Raw genomic sequence first — 26,013 nt, 5'->3', positions numbered from 1 at the left:
CACTGCAGAGTCAAGATCAGATCCTTAACTGAGCATAGGGTCAAAGGGCAGGGGAGCAGAAAAAAGATAGCTCTCTGGGTCTGAGCCTGGGTTCCTACTAGTGCCACAAACAGATCCAGGGAAGCCAAGGCGACATCTAGCTAGGATGAATTGCATTTTAATACTTTAGGGATTAAGGTGATTAATATGATGTTAAGTCAAAAATATTTGGCAGGTGGATTATATTGTCTGTCTTGGATTGAGGACAAATCTCAAGGAATTCTTAGGAACGCTATTACAAACCTCCATTCTGAAACCGTAATGGACATTGTTATCCTTTCCCTGTTAAAAATACATGGTGAGAGGTATCTATTTTGTATCTTCTCTTGCAAAACCATGGGGGTAAAACTTGTCACATTCCTCCATGGGAAGCATGCAGCCTTTTAAACACACCTTAGAATGTTCCTTTGATGTTTCTAGTGAGTCCTCCACTCCCAGTAAACCCATGCTTCTCACTCTGGGCAGTGGTGGTGGGCAGCAGGCCCAAGACAGCACCCATCCACTGTGATCACGAACTCTCTTTGTGGGGACTTAGTTTTATTGGAAGATTTGGGAGAACATAGTCAAGTAAGATAAAATAGTATTTTATACTGATTTTATATCACTGTGAACACAGCTAAGCTATGACATAGAAGATAAAATTTAAATTAATTTCTAAATATCAATAGAAAGCATATGATTTCTTAGAAATGTCCTTCTCATAAAAGGCCCCTTCCTGCTTTGTCCCTGAGCCCCAGCAGTGGGTACATTTTGTTAGGCAATCTGCACGTTTGGGGAGGAAAAATTTGAGCACTGCGAACTTGGCTATATCCATCTCTTGTAGCTTCCTAAATTTAAACGGTTGCAAAATTATTTATTTGTAGCCAAGTATACTCTTGAGTGACAGTGACTATATATATATATATATATATATATATATATATATATATATAGGTATATACACACACACACACACACACACACACTATATACACACACACCTTATTCAGTCTTTTCAGACCTTTTGTCTGGTTTCCTTTAAGCCCTGAGTACATATTTATTCAAATAGAAACATGTTTGAAACATAAATAGACACTGTAATGTCAGACAGTTCAAATGGCTACAGGTTCTGTCTTATGGATACATTGGGACTCTGGCCAAAGAAAAGTACATAAATCATCACCTTCCCACAATGTGGCTTTGATTGGATAGTCAACCTTCATTCCTGCAGTGTCTCTTGCTCCTTCGACATGGGTTTTCTCATCACTGCAGACTAGTATTCAACAGCCCACTCTGGACTGAAGACTGTAAAGCAGTGAGACGAGTAGAGATAAACCTAGTTTTATATGAGTAAATATGGACATTGGCAGTATAGCTATATAAACGCCTAACAGTGAAAAGGTAATTCAGGCCAAGGGGTTTCTAATTCCTAACAGCACATGATTTCCCAGCCCCATCATCTAAAGTTTATAGTCGGGAGATTCTCCAATTTTTTCTAGCAATTTCTTTCCATTTCTAAAAGTTTATATATAGTAAAGCCTATCTTATCTGTAATTCAGACTTAAAGAGATTCCAACTCTATGATTCAAGACTCTGAATTTGGAAGAGAAAACCTTCAGTTTGTTTCAAACCACCTGCAGGCCCTTTATAAGACACTTGTACGGGAGATAAGGGAGCACAAGTGGACCAGAAAAGGAAGGGAGGCTTTTTGTCTGGGGCCACTAAAATGAGTCTCCCCTCCAGTGGGGAGACTTCTTGAATAGAAGGAGAGGGGGCAAGATTGATGATGGCCTTCCAAGGCCTATGTATCTATGTCTCCATGACATCTCATTCATTTAATTTATTCCATACCCATCTGTTGAGCACCTGCAGAATGCCAACACTGTGCTAGGTGTCAGGGACGCAAAGTCACGGCCCATGAGGTGTTCAGAGACCAAATAAGGAGACCAGCTTTCAAACCAGAATGACAGTACTATGGGACCATTGCAGAGTGATTAATATCCACAGAGTTCATGGGCTCTCTACAGAAGGCCCCTCACCCACCCTGGACTGTTTCGTCTCCTTTTCCATCCGAAAAAAATGAGATGGCATAATCACAGACGTGAACGGTCTGATAAAGGATGCTCCCTGGATCTGCGGGGTCCATCTAAGACAGCAAGCAGCATGCAGAGAGAATTCACTTGGATTCGGAAGGGATTCCAACCTCCCACCACCTGTGTGAGCTGGGAGCTTTACCGGCCTCTCAAGCTAAGTCTCCTAATCAGTCAAGTGAGATAGGGACCAGGACCTCCTGGGGTTATTGTGAGGATTGGGAAAGATAATAATGGCTACTTTGGCTCTTACCTGTGCGCTCCAGTGATGTGATTTATAGCCCTTTTTAAGTCTTCAAAACAATCTTACAAGGTTATTCTGACTACTGAAACTGTGGCTAAAGGGAGGTTGGGTTTGGGGCCTCTTACCACACAACTTGAAAGCCATGGAAGTAAGATCGAAATCCAAATTTGTCCAGACCTAGAGCTGTTAGATTTGATACATCCCAAGTGTTTAATCAAGGAGATTGGCTGGGATGTAATAGGAGCTCAAGACATGAAGTTTATTCACATCCTAATTTTTCTCTAATATCTGAAATTTCATGAAAGTGCTTTACAGTGTATCACTTTTTCTCTAATTTCAACAATTAAAAGGCTGCCAAGACTGCCTCCCTTGAATTACAAAGATATAAAATAAAAGATAAGAGTCCTTTGAAAAAAGCTATTCGGGAGACACTACTTTTGTGCAGTTAGGTGGCTGGTCTTCTTGGGATGGCACTTCAATACAGCTTTGAAAAAAGCTGAGTGATAATGATCTGAGTGCATGGGAGCATTGCCAAGCATTTATCTTTTTTTTTTTTTTTTTTTCAAGCATTTATCTTTATTGCAAAAGATGCCTGTAATATTTGAAAGGCGTTATAACTGAAGGAACCTGAATTTTTTATGTATTGCCAATTAGAATATATTTGATTGCTTAAATAGAAAATCCACATGAGTTACAGTTTTGTCGCAGAAGTCAATTTCTTTGAGACGTAGGATGTTTAGGTCACAAAAGAAAGAAAAAGGTAAACAGATAAACACTAAGGTCTGTAAAAATCCAAAAAGAGCCATCCAAATGAACCAGTAAGATTTAGAAGCTTGAAAACTTCTAATTAGGTAAGTAAGATCATCAAAGGTGTGACTGCTTCAAATAAATAATTATTTAGGCAAGTGAATAAATCAAGGGAAACCCTTATTACTTGTGGCAACTAAAACTGCAGCTTAAGTTTTTATCCCAGAACATTACTGGGATAGAAACCATCCAATATTCACTGTGATGCTGGCTTTCTTGTCAGTGGAACCTTCCCCACTAAGAAAAGCAGAAAGATGTACTTGAATTTATGAACCAGAAGGAATCATGCATGGAAGGTCAAACCGGGCCCATGACAGACATCTGAGCTGTCCCTTGGCAACCCAAATGTGACACTCCTCGCAGAACCAGCAGGCCGCCATTGCTATGGTGATTTCTGGCTGTGCTAAGATGGCAGTTTCAAATTAGAATGATTATCTGGCATGAGGATGTTTCTAGATAGGAAGGGCCCTGAATTTTAGCATCTACATTTTTCATTTGTCTTTATATTCATTTCAGGGTCCTGAGCTCTATTGTTCAGAGTAGCTTTCATGAACTTACGGAGAACATTGCAAACTGCTTTTTGGTTATATCATGGTGGTATCCACCATATACATTTTGGAGAATGTCTTAACAATCCAACTCCTCAAAATAAAATCCACTCGGTTCAGAATCAGCCACTGCACATTCAATCAGGATATGATTTTCAAACTCCTATCAGTTAAGGTATCCTCATTTCCATGGGATATATTTGACACTTTGTTTGCTTCATTAAACATGCTTTACCCACCAGAGATATTTGGTTACAAGAGACAGAGAGTGACTTTGACTGACAGACAAAAGAGACCTTTGTTGGAAGGATATGGAAAAACTCACCTCTTGGCAGGGGACGGTAAAGACCTTGATGGAGAGTTCCCCAGTGCAAAGTCTGGACCCTCTGATGAAATAAAAGATAAGTGGAAGACGACACAGCAAACTCACCACAGGGCCACCTTAGAGCAGGCGTGCTGTGCCAGTAGTATCAGCCGTCTTAGAAGAAAATAAGTCCATCTCTTTGGAAAGGAATGATCTCCTTGAGGAAAGGGGATTGGGGCATAAGATTAAAAGTTGTACTAGGAATTCTCTGCATTTTATAAAATGGAAGAAAGAGAACAAACACGATGCAGGAATAACTGATTTGAGAATTTGCAACTTAAAAATGAATATGTAAAGATTGGGGAACTGACCTAGCTTGGATTTCTCTTAGCAAATTTCCCTGTCACTTACTGCTATAACAGCACTGCTTGTTTTCCTTACCACAGTCTAATTTAACTTGCATTTGAGTTATTATGTGATTAACACCTAGGTCCTCCATTACACCTCTAACTATAAAAGGGCAGGGACTCTACCAGATTTTGCACACCATTGTTACTCCCCCGTTTAGCTCAATATGTGATGTCACGGATATGTATTAACTGACGGAATGAAATATCATTTGAGAAATGTCAGTACTATGACATCACTCCTACTGCACCCTAGCACAAAGTAACTGTGTGGTTAGACTCGTTATCATGAAAAACACTATTTGTAAGTTAGAGTCAGAGTCAATATTCTGGTGATTATAGTTTTGTTCTGTTTTGTTTTTAAAAGCATTCCTCCCCCCTCCCCACCCCAAGTTCCCTGAAAGCCATCAGACCCGCCCATCACCACCCCACCGTCAGAGTCTGGCTCCTGCAAAAAAAAAAAAAAAAGCATTCCTTGTAACACAAATCCATATTTTAGTCAGTGTCTAAGGTCCTGGTGCTGCTGGAAACATTTGCCTCCCTAAGGACAGAATGTACTGCATTGTTTTCCAGCTACTTGGTCCTCAATATCCCTCCATCGCGTTGCTTATGCAAATCTCCCTCTCATCAGTCCCCATCAGCTATCACTAGTCAAGTTACGTTTGCCTGGTGTTTCTCTGTAAACCCTGCAAATCTGTTTCTTGTACTCTCCCCAAAACTGCAGGGAAGTTAATCACTCTGTAGCCGGGTGCTGTGTTTCATGCTCCTGTCACCAGGGATGGTGCCATGTTCCCATCCTCCCCACTCTGATTCATCAACGGTGAACTCCTAGAGCTCAGAAGAGCCAACGTGGAAATAATCCAGTAGAGCAAGACTTAAAATGGCAGAATTCTCTCTTGTGAAAGTAGGCTAGTGAAAATAGAAGAATTAGCTAAACAAAGTATTGCCTAAACACAGATTCATTAAATACAGGAAATTAAAGTTGGCATAAGAGAGAAGAAGCCTTTTTAAGATATGTTAAAAATGCCATTTGCATTTTTCTTTTGCCGTTTTTGTTCTCACGGAGATAGTGTTCTATGCAATGTCTTCTGAGAAGAAAATTGGGCATTATAGATCTTCCTCCAAAGATATAATTCTTTTTTCAAAACAAATCCTTACTTTTGAAAATATTTGGTAATTAAAACAGTAGACCAAATGTTCAAATCCTAGCTGAGGCATGAATATAGTATACCCATGCAATCCACAAGAGCAAATGATGAGTTATGAATCACATGCTTAAAAAAAACTATAAAATCTTACACAAACATGAAGGCATAATCTTGGAGAAGCACCAAAACTTTGAAATTTTTAACTTTAAAAAATCACAGTAGAGGAAGGTATTTTCTCCTTTACATTTGTAAATACAGGGGATTTATTATCTAACTCTTCTTTGTTAGTGCTCTTTTAAATGCTCTGTAACAGAAAAAGATTCAGCTCATGATATTATACCTACCCCCAAGGTCATTTTTTATTTCTGACTCTATTTGTTGAGTTATGATGAAGTTGGAAGAAGTATATAACCAGGGTTGAAGGATATCAATATATTTGTATCTGTGTTTGTAGAAGCTCATCAACCACACAACTTATGCTCTGAATTCTAAGTGTTAAGATTCTGTACCATTTTGTAAACAAATATGTGAAACCTATGGGTCAGATTTTCCTTCTGCGAAGCTCAATCACTATTCACAGGGAAAGTGTAAGATTTTAGATCTCACGTTATATTTCAGACACTTCAGTGCTTTGAGTCAGCCTTAAATGGCAGGGCCTGGGATTTTGCTTCCCCTTTCGTACAGCCAGCTAAGATTTTCGTGTTTATAGAAATAAAACATAAAAATGTAATATCTCCCATGACAAACACTGAGAGGCTGTGGTGCTTTACAAGTCAAAATTTTTAAACTTTTTTTTTAATATTGTAACAACTTTTGTAAAACAGCTTTAACTTTGAATGATGAAAATCTTACACAGGAATGACTGCTATAGTTTCAATGCACCCACAGGAGAAAACTATTTTTTGGTAATCTTGTAAGTGGAAGAAATAGCCAATTCTTCATGTTCCAGAAGTGCTGACCGTAAGACAAGGATTTGGCACAAACCATTTGCATTTTTGGCATCTTCTGGGACCTTCTAGTTCCTGCAAAACTTGATTTCCCTTATTAGCATATCAAAATACTAAATCTCGGGCTTCCCTGGTGGTGCAGTGGTTGAGAGTCCGCCTGCCGATGCAGGGGACACGGGTTCGCACCCCGGTCCGGGAAGATCCCACATGCCGCGGAGCGGCTGGGCCCGTGGGCCACGGCCGCTGAGCCTGCGCGTCCGGAGCCTGTGCTCCGCAACGGGAGAGGCCGCAACAGTGAGAGGCCCGCGTACCAAAAAAAAAAAAAAAAAAAAAAAAAAAACCTAAATCTCTTCTTTTAACGCATAAATCAGATTCGAAACGAGAGCCATCTTACTCTCTTTTGCAGAAGGTCATGCATACAAGGAAGAGGCATATGGAACTGTTTCAGGAACTCAATCAGAAATTTCAAACTTTGGACAGATTTCGGGATATACCAAATACAAGCAGTCTGGTGAGTATGCTTTACTTCATCAGTGCCTGATGCCACGATAAAGATGCATCATGTCAGCTGTCACCCCTGCCTTCGGGAAGCTCCCAGTTGTCTTGGGAACACAAGAGTGGCAAACTGAAAAATAAGAAATAATCCCCCGAAGGTGCTTTGAAATGTACTAAGAGGCAAATTAGGAATGACAGAGTCTTTAAGTTTTCTATTCATATTTCATATGTTCTCAATTATTAGGTCTAATTGGAATTAGTTATATATCAAAAATGTGCTGGAGGGCTTCCCTGGTGGCGCAGTGGTTGAGAATCCGCCTGCCGATGCAGGGGACACGGGTTCGTGCCCTGGTCCGGGAAGATCCCACATGCCGCGGAGCGGCTGGGCCCGTGAGCCATGGCCGCTGAGCCTGCGCGTCCGGTGCCTGTGCTCCGCAACGGGAGAGGCCACAACAGTGAGAGGCCCGCATACCGCAAAAAAAAAAAAAAAAAAAAAAAAAAAAAAAAATGTGCTGGATTCACTTGGACCTTTTAGCATCAGAGTTAAAACTCAGTTAATTCAAATTTCCAAGTACTTGGCTAAATATTTTCATTAGAATGCCTGGCATTTTAAGGTCATTGAATGTAATATATATAACCTATGTAATATAGATAGATAATATATAAGTATATAATATATAAATAACACATATATCTGTATGTGTATATATATATATATATATATATGGAGAGAGAGAGAGAGTTGCTACCTAAAACTAGAGTGGTGGGTTTTGTCTACCAGAGTTTCAGGATACACATCAGCACTGGGGGCTTTGATTGTTGATTGCCGCCATTCTCTTCACTCATTCCCACTACTATAATGCTAGCATAGGATGTAATCAAATAAAATGCTGTTTTGCAGCTACTATGTGCATGGCAGAATCAAAGCTCCAGAGAAGGCTGTATCATCATTCGTGAGAGCACTGGAGCAGGCGTCCAGAAATCAGTAGAATGCCTCGACAAGCTATTTCAGTTTTATGATGGTGCAAAAGCAATATGCACGCGGTAGAAGTGGTACTTTGAATTTTGATCTTTTCGCAGGCTAGTGAGATGTGGTCCAGTACTCTCTCTCGTGATGCTGGGCAGGGGCAGAGATCCACAGCTCCCACTCAGCCCCAAGATCACGAGGGTGAACAACTGATACGCTGACAACCGTTCTGTACCCAGACAACCATTCTGTTTTTCACTTTCAGTGCAGTATTCCATAAATTACGTGAGATATTCAACACTTTATTATAAAAGAGGCTTTGTGTTAGATGATTTTGTCCAACTATAGGCTGATGTGATTGTCCGAGCACCTGTAAGTTCGGCTGGGCTAAGCTATGATTGTCAGTAGGTTAGGTGTATTGGATGCATTTCGACTTACGATATTCTCAACTTATGATGGGTTTAGCGGGACGTAACCCCGTCGTAAGTTGAGGAAGATCCCTAGAAGAAAGCTCAAGCAAGAGCTATGTGCTTGAGCTTTCTAGCAGATAGTTAGCTTCTGCTAAGAACTCGAGGGCTCAAGAACGATCTTGAGCAAGTTACAAAGCTCAATTTCTGCACCTCAATTTTCTCCTTCTAATTTGGGCATAGAAAAACAGTCCTTAATAATACGCTTCCTTCGATCCTCGCACTTTCCAAAGCGGGTGGGACCCTGAGATGCTACAAGTTGAGACTCAGCTCTGAGAGCTGGAGCTAGGACAGCCGTCTGACTCCACGCTTCTCCTCTCCAAGCGTGGCACGCCTTCTTTGCCTCATACTTTTGCAGGCCCTGGCTGGACCTACTCCTTCCACCCTCTGGCGTTCTGAAATACATGTCACTCTAAGGTATTTCGGGTCACTTTCTAATGCTAGTGATTCTTTCATATGTGTATGGATCTTAATCCTGGCTTCCTGATTAGCTGTCATTAGCTTATCAACAGCAAGAATTTATGTGTCTTTGTGTTTTTCTTGTATTCTTCTCAGTACTAAGTATGGTGCTGGTCATGCATGGTAAGTTACCAGTAAACGGCCGCTCTTGATTTCTTGCATGTCTAATAGTTTAATCTGCATTTGTTAAATGAAGGTTATCAGAAGTATATACACGTTAACTCTTCATTGGTCTCTAAAGAGTTTGTGTATATCAGTCTATTTTCCTCCATACAGCAGGAATCATGTGTTATGTGGCTAGGCATTGAAAACACTTACACGTAGTGAGTGGTTCTTTCTCATCTACCGCCCCCCGCCCCAAATATTAAGCTGTCAATTTTTAGTTAGCAGGAAAATGAAAATTGCACCATTGAGGTTAGACGTAAACTTATTAGCTGCTCATTTTGAAATGTTGAAAGCTAATATGGAAATAAATGGAAGAAACTTCATTTTGTTTTTGTTTTTTTTTTTTTAAGAGAAGGTTATGTTTACCAATCCAAAAGCCTTATGCAACAGATACAGCTGGCTGGCTGCTATAATATGACTATAATTTCCCCTTGTATGGTCTGGGTATTAAATCATTAATGGCACAAATATCTGAATCTCAGTTTCCTGACAACCAAAATAGTCTACTAATTACAGCACATCTCTGCAGCAGCCTGCCTTTTCTGGAAAGGATTTATAAATATTTATCATTTGGATAGTTTGTCACTGCTCCTTCACTATTGTCCTAAATACATGAGAACAGAGAAGAGAAATCCTTATTCAGTTCTGATTAATAAGGAACGTGCGAGTGAGTTCACTATCCTTAATTCAGTCATATAATTCATAGTGGCATATTGCTAATGGAACAGTGCATAATTGGATGGAGAAAGACATTTTCGAAACACAAACCTCAATAAAGTCTGTTTCATCTTTTTTTCCGGCTCCTAACTCACAGCACCTGTCTGGCACCTGCAAATGATGGTAATTATGTAGAATGTGGGGAATCAAAGGGAAACCAAAAGACCATTAAGTCCGTCTCCCTGCTCCAGCCCGGACAGCACCTGAATCCCTACAAGGGGTAGGCATTGTTAACAGCCCTTCCCTGTCAGTGTCTCCATCAGGACCCTACCCGCGCAAGGAGCAGCTCCCAATCCTCCCTCTTTTAGAATGTGAAATAAACACATTCTCTTTCACTTTGTCCCCGGGCGATCGATAGACTGGAAGACGGAAGGAAGGAAAGAAAGAAGAGAGGGAGGGAACAAAAGGTGAAAGGAAAGAGGGAAGGAGGAAAGGGTGGAGGCAGGAGGGACTTCCAAGTCTGCCCGACCCTCAACCCCGGCTGGGAACTGCGGGAAACACGCAGGCAGCCCAGGCCATGTTTCCGGTGGCTCTGAATTCTCATATTCCATTAATGTTCTCTATTTATACAGCCTAAGAGCACATTCGCATTTTTGGAAGCCTCACGCATGTTGGTTTATACTGAGTTTATAATGTATTAGGCTTTTATCACGCATGCTTCAGTTTAAGTACATCGCCTCTGTTCCATACTTGAGCTCAAAAAGCAAACCAACCAACATAAAAACAGTTACATCAAGTCGGGAACTTGTACCAACTCTGAGTGAATTTTACATCAGGATTTAGGCCTCCATCGAAAGCTTTCCTGGCCTGGGTGGCTCGCTGTTCCAAGGTTGATCGTTCCTTGGACCATTGAACAGTTTACACTTTCCACGTGAGAATCCATCCACCAAGCACAGAGGAAGATGGGTGACCCGTGGGCACCAGCCCCCGACTTCCAGCCCCCTCACTCCCTGGGGGTCCTGTTCCCACCCTGATTGCTGGGTTGGGGGGGTGGTTCTTCTCCACTCAAGGGTGTCCACACACTTGGGAACAGTGGTGAGAACCACAGCTCAGCAGAGAGTACTATGGGATGCCAGAGGAGATGAACCCCATTAACTAATTTATTACCGACTCATAGAAGCTCTCAGAAATTCGATCAGTCCCGTACTGGCAATAATACTCTTTGAAATTAGAATCTAGACATCCTGACAGAGTTTAAAATGGGCCTTTTTAGTTCCTGTATCCATGGTGCTTGATCTTTAAAATATAAAAGGAAAATCACACTTGTTCCAAACATAATGAAACCTTTATTTTTAAAGCCAGTGAACTAACGCTTTACGTATCTTGAATCCTTTTAGGATTGAACTCATTCAACCTACTGTCAAACCTAGGATTCCCAGAAAGCTCCTTGAGACAGCCCTCCTCCAAGATGGATAAAATCCACCCCATGGCTTTCCATTGAAGACTGATGGCTCAGATCCCTGTAATGGCCCCTAAGGTCCAAACATCCTTCATTGCCTACAAAATAAATTCCAAATTGGGAAGTAGCCTGGCGGGCAAAGCCCCTTATGATCTGCCTTTCAGTTCACCTTTGCCTGTTTTTTTCTGATACTCGTATTCACTCCAGCTAAAATGAATTGGCACTGTTCTGAGATGTCCTGTCTATCTCCATGCTCTCTGGATTTGTACTTCTTGGTACACGTGCCTTTCCAGCCACCTGACCTCCAGCCACACATATGCCTTCATGACAAAGCCCATTCTTCTATGCCAGCCTTAATGTCACTTTTCTCAGAAAGTTCTCTGTGCTCCGCAAAGGGAAGCCATATTTCCACCCTCCAAACTCCCTCAGCACTTTTTCCAGATCGTAGATGTGGATATAACTGCATATTTTATACCGTCATTTAACTATAGACACCTTTATGATATGTATGATTACTATCTCGTGAGCATTTATTAAAATCAGGCATCATGCGAAGCCCCTCCATGTTTTTCATCTTTGCAGCCCCACAAAGTAGGTAATGAGCTGCACTTTGGGCCAACTCCTTTGGCCCAAAAGACAAAGCATATCTCTCTTTTGCAAATAGTAAAGTTGAGATTCAGAGAAATGGTGTAAATTGTTCAAGGTCACATTCATATGGAATGGAGTAACTGGAATTTTGGTCCTGTGTGTATTGGGCTTTAAATCTATGCTCCCTGGTGGACCATGTGCTTTTCACCAAGTGATTTATCACTTTACTCTCTCTAGCACCGAATATGATGCCAGCACAGAGCAGCTGATAAATAAACATGGGTTGAAGGGAAACAAGGAAGGAGAGAGGGAAAGAAAAGAGGGAGAGAGAGAGAAGGGGAGAGTTACAAGACTGTATAGTTCATGAGACTTTAGGGTATTAGACTAAATCAGAATTAATCCACTGTACATATCCCCAAAGTTAACTTTTTATTAAATCTTTACCTATTAGCTATTTTTTTCTTGTGTGTCCTCATGATTAAGGCTAATAAGTGCTGCAAACATCTAATGTATTGAGAAATTTAATAATGTAATTTCTAGTTGTAAGTATTTCTGTAAGTCGTCTCTTTTGCCTATCCCAACCAAAGAATGATTTTTAATATACTGAATGGAATCCAAATAATTATTCAAGTACCTGTTTTTTGTTCCCCCTGCTAATTGATTAGAGTCAGTTGAAGGCCAGAATTTGTGGGGGGTTGAGGGGGGAAGGGAGAGGGAGTAAAGGACGCATTTAACAACCATAGTTGTTTTAGCCTAAGTTTTTTCTAAGGAGATTTCAGTCATGATTTCCTTCTTGTTCTTTGATGTTATTCAGCTTAGTGTATCCTAGTCAAAGCCCCTCATTTGACCGAAATCTTTAAATCATACTTCTTTAAAATAGAGAAATTTTACTGCTAACTTTCAGCAAATGCCAGACTATAAAAACCACAAATGATGTCTGCTCATGCAGTCATCGGGCACCTATAACACGGAAGGTCTTGGTGATGTCATAATTGACAGATCTTAAATCTTAGGTAATTAGAGGTTGTGGACTATGAAACTTAAGAAGAAATGACTTGTAGACATTTTTTTAAATGCTTATATTGCTGGATATGTTTTCCAAAAAAATGTGTGCTCTTTGAAAGGATTTGTGCTAATGTGCCACCGAAGTATATAGAAAATTGTGAGGAATATACATCAGATAAAAAAATAGATTACACATAGCAGCATTTTCATATTCTAAAAAGGATAATTTCTTGCAGAAAAACTAACCAAAGACAGTGATCTAAAATTTCATTTTATGAAATATGGCTAGTTTGGGTTTACAGTTTTTAATGTTGCATAACATGCCCTACGACATATCCTCAATTTTTTTTATCCCTCCAAAGATTCTGACAAAATACTTAAATTTTCTACATTTAATCTTAGCAGTAACTTAACGCTCCTTCCTACCTGAACACATAGCCATCCTGACACTTCACAAGATGCCCCCAAACAAAACGGCATCTACCTTGCCTTCTATAATACTGTTCACTTCCTTCGATTGCTGGAAAATTTTAGGGTGACTCAAAAAAGGTGTTCATCAATTTGTTCAATGAAAGAAAACTGAAATCAAAACCATTTCCTGCAGCTGGCCACAATTTCAAATCATCTCTGAATCACATAAACTGGATTAAGCTTAGGAACAGGCTCTCTTCCTGGAAATTTCAACAAGCAGCAATCCTAGTCATCAAATAAATGACTCTCTTCCCCTCTCTTCTCGACAGGAAAACCCAGCACCAAACAAGAATCCATGGGACACTTTCAAAAACCCCAGTGAATACCAACATTACACCACAATCAATGTCTTAGATACAGAGGCAAAGGACACCTTGGAACTGAGGCCAGCAGAGTGGGAGAAATGTCTGAATTTGCCTCTGGATGTGCAGGAGGGGGACTTTCAAACAGAAGTTTAACAAAATCACAATGGACTGAGGTGGAGACAAAATGTATTGCACTGACAACTTAAGACTTGGGAAGCCTGACATTTCTATCCGGACAGTGTGACTCTCTTATGTCAGCACCTCCACATGCCAAATGTCAGTGGTGTTTGCTTTGGTAACTTCTCCCTAGTCGGGCGAGTGGAGAGAAGCCCAGGTGTACAGTCCTGACCACCCTGTGTTGTAAGTACCCGTGGAATGGATTTGTAGGGTAAACTTTATAGATAAACCTCAAGCAACGATTCATGTTGTAACTGCTTCATATGGTTTAGTTTTCAAAAAACTTCACCATGAAGCACAATGTATATATTTATGCAGTTTTTAAAGTTTATAACAGTCTGTTTGGCCATTACTACACTTTTTACTTTATAATATAAAAGCAAAGTTTTTGTCATTAAATGAATGTTTGTTGAGCTACATTCTTCATTGCTTTAAATGCAATAAAGTAATAATCTCACTTTTATATGAATAATATATTTCACATCTTTATTATTGCAGTTTTCTCTAGAAAGCTCTGAGTAGCTTTCTCTGCTGCAGCTGTGTATAAAATATTTAAAATGTTGTATGGTGTAAATAAACTTTTGTCTACATATCAGTTTTTTAGTGCATTTTATTTTGGATTTGTTGAACGGAAATTTACATATTTATAAAGTTTTGTTTCACTACAGATACTGAAAATGTATTCATGGTTTTAATAGCATACCGTTATTACTCCTTTGAGGCTAATGATTTCTCCAATGTAATAGTAGGTCTGTATAGTGCTTCTGTATTTTCGACTCACACACCCTTTGGAGCAATGTACCATGTAAATGGGGCTTGTCAGAAATCTGCTGCCATCGTACTCTTACATAAATATTACCTTTTTTCTCTTTCATGGCAAAAAAACAAAGATAACTGCTACTAGGAAACAGTAAGTTACCATACAAAAAATAATACAGGGGCAATGTTTATTATAAATAATGAAGTTCACTGCATGTTTCACAGAAGAAACTACTTGTACTACCGTTCTTCATAGCATATGGGGAAAAGGAACTTATTCTGGATTTTTAAAAAAATTGTATCTGTACATTCTCTAGCGGAAGGAAAGGGGAGTGAATGTATTGGCAGATGATTTATCTGTGATTTGAAGAGTCTGACATGAGCCTACTACAGAAGGCTTCCTGGTGTCCTGTCTGGTGTTAGAGCCACACAGTGATATCCCCCGCCCCTCAGGGTGGCACCAGAGGAACCCGGGGGCCAGGGGAGCAGGTTGGGGAGATGATTTCGGCTATTTCCTCGTCCTTTCGGGGACGATGAGATTGTGCTTTTCAGTCTGAGGGAAGTAAAGGGAGTGGGGAGGAGATTGGGGGCTTCGAAATTTCTAAGATGTTTATTTAGTTTGCTGGTTAAGCCTGGGCTGCCCGGTCTTCCGTGGTCTGGCCGAGACTCAGATGGTCTCCTGCTGCCATTGACCGAGGGGACCCCGGCCCACAGGCCACGAGGCAGACACCAAGGTGCTTCGACCTCAAGGGCGCCTCTGAGCTCGAGCCTTAAAACCCAACTCCTGTCAGATACCCTTCCTGTGCTCCGTGTAAAGACGTGAGAAGTATATTTTTAATCAGATTTTAAAAATAAAAGTGATTTCATTATGCAAAAGAGAATACAACCTAACGAAGGACTGGTTTTTCAATAAAAATAAACTTGATGCTAATTATAATGTAATTGTAATATTTAATGCCTATTAAGTGTATCAGATGACTTTCCGGTGGCAGGAATAATATTTAGTAAATTTCTCTCACTCTCTCTCTCTCTCTCTCTCTCTCTCTCTATTATATATAAACACACACATATAGGCATGTGTGTATATGTATACATATGCACACATATGCATATGCACATATATGTATATAAAATCCATAATGCTCGGCTCCATCTCAGTACCCTGTAGAGGGAATGAAAATCATATACACAGTTCCCCATTTCAAACTGTAAAATCTTGATGAAAAAGAAAAAAAAAACACAATAAGCATATGTTTGAAAACAAATTCTATATGTTTAAAGACATAAATTCAATATATTATGTAATATTTCTTCTAAAACAATAATATTCATGACCATAAAACAAAAACTTACACTTTTTGCCATTTTTCTCTAGTTCTAATAACTCTAACTATTAGATTAATATATGAAAGCTAACCAAAACTTGCATACATAAAAATGTTAGTGTAAATTTACTCTAAGAAGGATGCTGAGTTGTAGTGGTGCTTTCTGTTTGTTTTTTAATCTGTAAGGAAAAAGAATGCTGGTCAGTAAGTATCAAGGAATCATCACTTTAAGGCAGCCCTCTTCCAGTACACGCCTTTGAAGTTTCCACTGCCAGGGTCCTTGTGCCCTTGGACTGGAAGGTCTCCCCTTCCACATGACTGGATTTTCCTTATGCTTCAGGATAACGTCATATTTCTTCTTCACGAAGTTATCCATGATTTTCCAAACTAGAAAATAATTTCTCCTGTGAACTCTTACAGCTCTGCTTCTGTACCTCTCCTAGGATTTTTTAAATCTTCTATCTTGTTACTTATACACATTTCTGATATCCTCTGATGGACTGTAAGTGCCTGGAGGGCAGGATTCACATCTGATACATTTTTGTATCTGTAAGGGACCTACCACAGTAATGTGCACACAATAAGTGTTGAATTATTTGTGAAATTTATTTTAGAATTTCTTAGGCATATATATCGTCACACATCCAAAAGGGTTTACTGAACAATTATTATGTGTTTACTTCTATAAGCCCTCTGTTTTAGGTAGCTCACAATATACTGAAGATATGAGATACATATGTGAAGCAAGTATTAATATTATTTAAATATTAAGAAGCTCTTATTACCCTATATTGTCTTTTTGTCCTTAAGATTACCACAAGGGGCAGGAATTAATTACCCTAAAGATGGGGCTCAGAAGAGGCTAAGTGAGCTACCTAAGATCACCATAAATAAATGACAGACCCACTGTTAGAGCCCAGGTCTTCTGACTTCTACTTTGGGGCCATTCACCTGATGCCACGGTATTTCCACTTGTTCCTTCTACATTATTAAATCCCCCCAATCAAATAACAACAAGTTCCATGGAAATGTTTTTCAGGTGAATCATAGAGGCAGAAAACTGAAAACATGCATTAGCTGTCATGGAGGTGCTGAGGCTGGAGCTGATTGTAGCAGAAAAGCATGGCTTATCCAAAATAACAGGTTATTTTAAACAGATTTGCATCTAGAGTCCATTGTGTGGTTCTATTTGGATCTGCTTTACCTCTCAAACCCACCTGAAATGTACTTAATTTTCCCCCAGTTTTGTTATTACCTGCACACATGCAACAGGAGATGGAAGAGAGAAGCCAACCTGAATTTTCAGGTTGGATTCAGACACTTGGTTAAAAAAAAATACATAGCAGCAAGAACTTTAAAAAAAAAAAGGCGTAATCAAAAACCCACTGCTTCAAAAAATTCAGCTTGTAAATTTTGAATCACTCTTAGCTTCTTAGGAAAACTTTATTAGTTTTCGTTTTCCAGAGTTATTGATGTCAAAATCAACTCAAGAGGGCTTCCCTGGTGGCACAGCAGTTGCAAGTCCGCCTGCCGATGCAGGGAACACGGGTTTGTGCCCCGGTCCAGGAAGATCCCACGTGCCGCAGAGCAGCTAGGCCCATGAGCCATGGCCGCCGAGCCTGTGCGTCCGGAGCCTGTGCTCCGCAACAGGAGAGGCCACAACAGTGAGAGGCCTGTGCACCACAAAAAAAAAAAAAAAAAAAAAAATCAATTCAAGAAATTCTACAATGTTGTAGCACTTCACTGAAGAATATGAAACAAACATGTCTCCAGCATGTCAATCTACACAGAGTTTTTTCACATGATGAAAAAACCATCTTGCTCATGAGATGTTCCTGTAGTTATCTGTAACTGGGATATTACAACAGAAAAGAGGTTTAATAAGAACAGAGAACCAGAAGAACATAGAGACTGAAGAAATTTTGGTGACCAATGAAAATGGCTATCATCTTTTAGGTGTCAAAAAACAAATCCAGACTTAAGTAAGGAGAACCTTTATTTGAAAAGACTACTGCAATAGGGTAGAGGGACTGTTGCAGTAAGGAGAACACTCCAACTGTGAGGGCCAGAGCATCCCAGATGGCAGGCAGGAAGGGGTGAGTCAGCAAGACAAGAAGGAACTGGGTGGGAGAGTAGGATAAGTGGACAGTGAGACCGAGTAGCACTGGCAATGTCTTTCTTGATGGCTAGACAATTCTGGGACAGATCAACAGGCAGGGGAAGTGGTTCCATTTTCCCTGCTTGGTTAATCTCCTGATTGTTGTTTAAACTCAAGGATGATCCAAAGCTCAGGAGCCTGGGAAAAGGAAGATGCCGAACTGAAGTTTGGTCAAGTTAACAAGTATTTTGTTCAGATTGGTCCATGGGCACAAACAGTTCTGTTAGTAATCTTGAGACAAAGCATAGGAATTTGGACGGTCTGTGTCTGACTTTTGTCATAAGTACACAAGAGGTTCATCTGAGAGTCTTGTCTAAGTAATATCAGCAGGGTGGTTCTTTGCATTTTGTAAGACTTTTTTTTTGGAACACAAAAGGGTGGGGGATTTCTTAACCACTGCCATTTTCCAAAATCATAGGGCTCAGGTAAAGTTCAACACTGTCACAGTGAAAGAAACTAAGCCCACTGGAATGAGAAGAATTATCCATGTGCAGCCAGGTGTATTAAAGAAACAATTTTTCTCATGTTAGACAATAGTCATGGCTCTTTCTGTTTTGCAGATGACATGATACTATACATAGAAAATCCTAAAGATGTCACCAGAAAACTGCTAGAACTAATCAAGGAATTTGGTAAGGTTGCAGGATACAAAATTAATGCACAGAAATCTCTGGCATTCCTATACACTAACAACAAAAAATCAGAAAGAGAAATCAAGGAAGCAATACCATTTACCATCGCAACAAAAAGAATAAAATACCTAGGAATAAAGCTACGTAAGGAGGCAAAAGATTTGTACTTAAAAAACTATAAAACACAGATGAAAGAAATCAAAGATGAATGACATAAACAGATGGAGAAATATACCATGTTCTTGGATTGGAAGAATCAATACTGTGAGAATGACTATAGTACACAAAACAATCTACAGATTCAATGCAATCCCTATCAAATTACCAATGACATTCTTCACAGAATTAAAACAAAAAATTTTACAATTTGTGTGGAAACACAAAAGACCCTGAGTAGCCAGAGCAATCTTGAGAAAGAAAAACATAGCTGGAGGAATCAGGCTACCCAACTTCAAACTATACTACAAAGCTATAGTAATCAAGACAGTATGGTACTGGCACAAACACAGAAATATACATCAATGGAACAGGATAGAAAGCCCAGAGATAAACCCATGTACATATGGTCACCTAATCTATGACAAAAGAGGCAAGAACATACAATGGAGAAAAGACAGCCTCTTCAATAAGTGGAAAATGGACAGCTACATGTAAAAGAACGAAATTAGAGCCCTACCTTACACCATACACAAAACATAAACTCCAAATTGATTAAAGACCTAAATGTAAGACAGGACACTATAAAAATTTTAGAGGAAAACATAGGAAAAACACTCTTTGACATAAACCAGAGCAAGATCTTTTTTGATCCACCTCCTACAGAAATGGAAATAAAAATAAACAAATCAGACCTAATTAAACAAAATCTTCTGCACAGCAAAGAAAACCATAAACAAGATGAAAAGACAACCCTCAGAATGGGAGAAAATATTTGCAAATGAAGCAACAGACAAAGGATTAATCTCCAAAATATACAAACAGCTAATGGAGCTCAATATCAAAAAAACAACAAAAAACCCAATTAAAAAATGGGTGGAAGACTTAAAGAGACATTTCACAAAAGAAGACATACAGATGACCAAGAGGCACATGAAAAGATGCTCAACATCTCTATTAGAGAAATGAAAATTTACACCAGTCCGAATGGCCATCATCAAAAAATCTACAAACAATAAATGCTGGAAAAGGTGTGGAGAGAAGGGAACCCTCTTGCACTGTTGGTGGGAATGTAAATTGATACAGCCACTATGGAGAACAGTATGGAGGTTCCTTAAGAAGCTAAAAATAGGAGTACCATACGACCCAGCAATCCCACTACTGGGCATATACCCTGAGAAAACCATAATTCAAAAAGGGTCATGTACCACAATGTTCATTGCAGCTCTATTTACAATAGACAGGACATGGAAGTAACCTAAGTGTCCATCAACAGAATGGATAGAAATGTGGCACATATATACAATGGAATGTTACTCAGCCATAAAAAGAAACGAAATTGAGTTATTTGTACTGAGGTGGATGGACCTAGAGTCTGTCATACAGAGTAAAGTAAGTCAGAAAGAGAAAAACAAATACCGTATGCTAACACATATATATGGAATCTAAAAAAAAAAAAAAAAAAAGGTTCTAAAGAACCTAGGGGCAGGACAGGAATAAAGATGCAGATGTAGAGAATGGACTTGAGGACACAGGGAGGGGGAAGGGTAAGATGGGACAAAGTGAGAGAGTGGCATGGACATATATACACTACCAAATGTAGAATACATAGCTAGTGGGAAGCAGCCACATAGCACAGGGAGATCAGCTTGGTGCTTTATGACCCCTTAGAGGGGTAGGATAAGGAGGGTGGGAGGGAGACACAAGAGGGAGGGGGTATGGGGATATATGTATATGTATAGCTGACTCACTTTGTTATACAACAGAAACTAACACAAAACTAACTAACACTCCAATAAAGATGTTAAAAAAAAATCTACAAACATTCAATGCTGGAGAGGGTGTGGAGAAAAGGGAACCCTTTTGCACTGTTGGTGGGAATGTAAGTTGATACAACCACTATGGAGAACAGTATGGCGGTTCCTTAAAAAAGTAAAAATAGAACTACCATACGACCCAGCAATCCCACTACTGAGCATATACCCTGAGAAAACCATAACTCAAACGGACACATGCACCCCATGTTCATTACAACATTATTTCCAGTAGCCAGGACATGGAAACAACATAAATGTCCAATGACTGATGAATGGATGAAGAAGATGTGGCACATATATACAATGGAATATTACTCAGCCATAAAAAGGAATGAAATTGAGTCATTTGTAGAGATGTGGATGGACCTAGTGTCTGTCATACAGAATGAAGTAAGCCAGAAAGAGAAAAACAAATGTTGTATATTAATGCATATATGTGGAATCTAGAAAAATGGTACAGATGAACCTATTTGTAGGGCAGGAATAGAGACGTAGATGTAGAGAATGGACATGTGGACACGGCAGGGAAAGGGAGGGTGGGACAAACTGGGAGATTAGGTTTGACATATAGGCACTACCATGTGTAAAATAGATAGCTAGTGGGAACATGCTGTATAGCACAGGGAGATCAGCTCGGTGCTCTGTGATGACCTAGATGGGGGGAGAGGAGGGAGGGAGGTCCAAGAGGAGGGGATATAGGTATACATGTAGCTGTTTCACTTTATTGTATGGCAGAAACTAACACAACATTGGAAAGCAATTTTCCTCCAATTAAAAAATAAATAACTGTCCATGTTCAGCCAGCAGTGATTAAAGATTTTTCTCATATTAGACAATAGTCATGACTCTTTAAACAAAAAGTATTCCAAAGTGAAAGTGGTAAATATTCCAAGCTAGGTGAGAGCACCTAATTTTCTTTAATTCTGAGCTCACCAATCATCTCTTCATTTGGACTCCCTGTATCTTTACACCACACTGTATACTGGTTCGGAAATGCTGCTCTTTCTAAAATGTAAAAAATGGCACTTTGGTTTGTAATTCAGATAGAGCTGGGATGTGGGTGCAGATTGCTGTCTGGCCTTACCCAAAAGAAATGCAAACTTGCCCCTCTCTTTATGAGGAAGTAACTTTCCACTTGAAGCAAGGCTTCTGCTGAAGTTAGGCTCCTGCCCTTCCTTCTTTGAAGATCACATTTCAAAGACTTGGTCCAGGTGCTTGAGAAAGACATTCCTGTACTGTAAAACCTGCAAGAAGCTTTTAAAAAGACCTACATCTCACAGAGGTAGATAGAGAACTTACGATTCCAAGTTCTCTAAAGTAAAAGCTCCAAGAAGAGGCAGGTCAGAGGCCTAGAGTCGAGGAGAATCCTGTCTGAAGTTTGGTCAAGCGAGGGGGGTGCTAAGATCTTCCTGGTCACAGGTAAATTCATCCACTGACACCTAAAAACCAACTAAACTGTTAAGACATCTGCGAGCTTAATCCACTAGAGCATTAATTTCCTCGAAGCATCAACCACTTCTCACCGCTACAAAAGACAGCAATTCATCATGAAAACGATTCTTCTGGAAGCAACCAGCGATGTCAGAGACCTCAGAGCCTCTTGACCTCGGAGCCTCTTGAGAAGTGTCTGATTACAGCTTCCTCCTCACCAAAAACACTGAACTCCAGGAAGGGGAGTCAGCTTGCTTTTAATAAACAGTTTTCAACTAAAGAGGAGAGTCAGAAAGATTAGAAGTGAAAGTCAGCATTTCAATTCCTGTTCTTTTGTTTAATCAGCTCTGGGTTTGTGTCAACTTTTCAGATAAATACCTAACATCATCTAGTATCTCTCTCTTTTTCTCTCTCTCAAATCTAGAATTGCATTTCTAAAATGCATAGAGAATTTTATATGTAGACTGGAAGATAATTTTATTTAGTAATTAAGTTGTGCTTTATTCTGAAGTGAACTTGAGGTGATTTATAAAAACTATATACATTAATATGTTTATTCAACAAATATTTAGATACTGTGGTAGGAGGTGGCGATTCAACAGTGAAGAAAGCATGGTCCTCGTTTTCAAGTGACTTAGTATCTTTGGGAACAGACAGACCAACAAAGAGAATTACAATAATTTAATGGACTCATGTCCTAGGAAAAGACACTGATACATAGAACATGAGGAAGGACAATCAAGGTGACATAGAGGCTAACTTAACACCTAAAATGTATGCCTCAAGGTTCTAGACTCTTCTCTGAAGCTGCACCAAGTGATGGCTCTGAGCTTCCTAGCAACCAGTGCAAATATAGAACCTGTAGGAAATTCCCTGGTGGTCCAGTGGTTAGGACCCTGTGCTTTCAATGGTGAGGGTGTGGGTTCAATCCCTGGTTGGGGAACTAAGATCCCACAAGCCAGCCGCACAGTGCAGCATGGAATCTTACATGTATATATATATATGTATATATAAACTGCAATTAGTTATGTAGTTCAGTGTCCCTAAGACCCTAAGATGAAACCAACAACATCTCCTGTGTAGACACAAAAGGCCAAGAGGTGCTTCTCATGAACCCTCATGCTGCATTACATGGTGAATTCCATACCCGTAGCCTCCTCAATTCCCTGAGCTTTACAGAGATAATTCTCATGTCTCTCTCTCTCTTTTTTTACACAAAACCTGTTCTATTTTTAATATACCACATATAGGAGATCATAAAAATATTTCTGATTATTTTTTGTACAATTTTTAAAGGTTACACCTCATTTACGGTTATTAAAAAATATTGGCTATATTCCCCGTGTTGTATACAACACAACGCTTGTAGCCTTTCTTACACCCAGTAGTTTGTAACTCCCACTTCCCCGTCCCAATATTGTCTTTCCCCTTCCCCTCCCCCCACCGGTAACCACTAGTTTGTTCTCTGTATCTGTGAGTCTGCTTCTTTTTTGTTATACTCACTAGTTTGTTGTATTTTTTAGATTCCACATATAAGTGATATCATACAGTTTTTGTCTTTCTCTGTCTGACGTATGTCTCTCCTTGAACAGTAATATGATGGTTAATTTAGGTCCCAACTGGACTAGGCCACAGTATTTGGTCAAACGCCAGTCTATATATCATGGTGAATGTATTTTTTTGGAAGAGATTAACATTCAAATCAGTAAGACTTTGAGTAAAGTAGATTACCCTCCATAATATGGGTAGGCCTTAGGAAATCAGTGGAAGGCCTTAAGAGACTCCCCAAGGGAGAGGAAGTTCTTTCCCCAGACGGCCTTCAGACTAGAACTGTAGTATCAACACTTCCACGGGTCTGTAGCTGCTGGTCTGCCCTGGAGATTCAGACTCACTAGCCCCCGTGATCACATGAATCAATTTCTTAAAATAAATCTCTCTCTGTAAAATATTTACACACACACACACACACACACACACACCCTATTGCTTCTCTTTCTTTAGAGAATCCTAATACAAATAAATACTTAACACCCAAGTACAATCACCAAAACCAGTTTTTCACAGTCAAAACATTGTGCTACAAATACAAAGCTCCCCCAAGATCTGGCTGAATCCAAAAAGAGGAGAACATCATTCTACTTCAAGAAATCACCCATGAAGATGACTTTCCACAACAGAGGTTTGGTTAATAATCTTAAGCTCTTTCTGCGTGCTTGCGAATACTTTATGTATAAATATTAATTTAATCCACAAAATAAGCCTAGGAGGCAAGTTCTATCATTATTTCCATTTTACAAATAAAGGCACTGGGACGCATAACTCCTCCAACATGACACAGGCAGAGCCAGGACCATCCTCACAGTTTGGCCCCAGAATCTAAGCTCCCAATTATTCTGCTGAAAACTGAATAGTGTTCAGGGGGTAGAAAGTTGAAGGGTAAACTCACTGGCAAGTATTTGGGACGAATGAAGGACAGATCTGCAGAATCAAGCAGAGAGACATGGGTATCCAGAAGGCCACTCCCCTTCCATACAGATGCAGCTGATGGAGAGCTGCCAAGAGCTTCCCCGGAGCACGTGACTGGGTTTGGTTCAACACAAGGTCACGTGACAGAATGAGATCCCAGGGTTTATATCAAAGTACGTTTTGCTTGGAGAATATTATCAGGTTACTAAAGCATGCCATGTTCATATATATACAGACAGAGAGAGAGAGAGAGAGAGAGAGAGCGCGCGCGCACTGACCACCCGATGCCTTTCCTGGGAACATGCCCAGGCATTCTCACGTCTGAGCCTGAGGAGATGGGAAACGGGGATAGTCCACGGATTCCACGTGGCTGCTCCTTGCTGACCCTCCCCTTCACAGGAGGAGAGGGAGACAGCACCAGAAGCCACTGGTTGGCCCTTCTTTGGCCGCCTAACCTCCCCAGTGACCCAAGGATCCGGAAAGCAGAATAAAGAACGAAGTGAACTCCTGGCAAGGCATCTTCATCCCGGGGTCCGGCCATCTCATCACGTCAGCGGACAGACTTCCCTGAAAAAGAGAGCTGTTCCCACAGCCCACTGTGAGCAAGTGGCCTCCACCACGTGGCCATTGTAAGGAGGACTTTTCTTTATTCTTGTTTCAGGATCTTGGAGTACAGCCAGCTTTGGGGTACCGTTCCTTTTCCTTTTCCTTTCCAGAATTCCTTAGACCCAACCTGCAGACAGATCAGCCATATCCAATGGCCCAATCCGTGGGAGATCTTGGACGAAGCCCTTTCTTTGCACAATTTCCTTCTCGGGCATTTATCATGGAGGTGAGAACTGGACCTACTTTTCTTCATGGAGCCTGGTCGAAATATAACGCACATACTTTTTGTGCTTTGAATTGAGGCTCTCCCATCCCTATCATGGTCCTCCAGTTTCACTAATCCGTGTCCTCCTCTGTTGGGAAGCCCATCTGCTAGGTGCCTATGAAATTGTCCGGGGCTGGCTGACGCAGTCCGCCCACGCCTGGGGTGAAGCAGCAGCCTCAGCGAGGGCCAGGTTCTCTCTTCTTGCCATGGAAAGGCTTGGAAGAAGAGTCCACAAGCACCTCTGTCCCTGCCAAGTTCGGCAGCGAATTACAGCCAACTTCACAGAAATCTATCCTGTGACCTATTGAACAGGCCCCAGGCATTTGTCCTCAGCACAGCTCCTTGGACTGAGCAGATCACTTATCTGATGAAAAAATTGCATTAGAATCTTAAAAATACTTAAATTATAAGCAGGGTTGTGGGGTTTTCAAAAATATTTTTTATGACGGTATCAAAAGACCAGCATATCCTAGAGATTGTTTGGTGTATTTATTTTTAAAGGCAATTGTGTAAGCGCTATTTTGGAGCAGCCAAGAAAATGTTAGTAAGCACATGGCATCCAGGTTTCTCAGGAGCCCAAGCAGAGACCCTCTGCCCCAGTGTTTCCCCTACATGTTTTCTGGGATGTGGCAGAGCAATCGTCCTGTTGACATCAGCATCGTGAGAGCCG

The 26,013-nt window shown here is 40.3% G+C and overlaps 1 protein-coding gene across 2 annotated transcripts in view; it reads left to right on the top strand.

Moving 5' to 3' along the window:
• Positions 1 to 15,373, top strand: part of ADGRB3 (adhesion G protein-coupled receptor B3) — a 781,830-nt gene extending 766,457 nt beyond the window's left edge. For both annotated transcript variants that reach the window (XM_059083264.2, XM_067011391.1), the window contains exons 30-31: positions 6,920 to 7,024; positions 13,516 to 15,373. In XM_059083264.2, the coding sequence (XP_058939247.1) occupies positions 6,920 to 7,024; positions 13,516 to 13,704 (294 nt within the window). In that variant the 3' untranslated portion in view covers positions 13,705 to 15,373. The remainder of the gene's footprint in view (positions 1 to 6,919; positions 7,025 to 13,515) is intronic.
• Positions 15,374 to 26,013: the final 10,640 nt, after the last annotated feature.

Source organism: Kogia breviceps, chromosome 13 (assembly GCF_026419965.1).
Source record: "Kogia breviceps isolate mKogBre1 chromosome 13, mKogBre1 haplotype 1, whole genome shotgun sequence".
Lineage (NCBI taxonomy): Eukaryota > Metazoa > Chordata > Mammalia > Artiodactyla > Physeteridae > Kogia > Kogia breviceps.
Note: the sequence above shows the minus strand (reverse complement) of the source record. Positions and strands in the feature narration are given on the sequence as shown.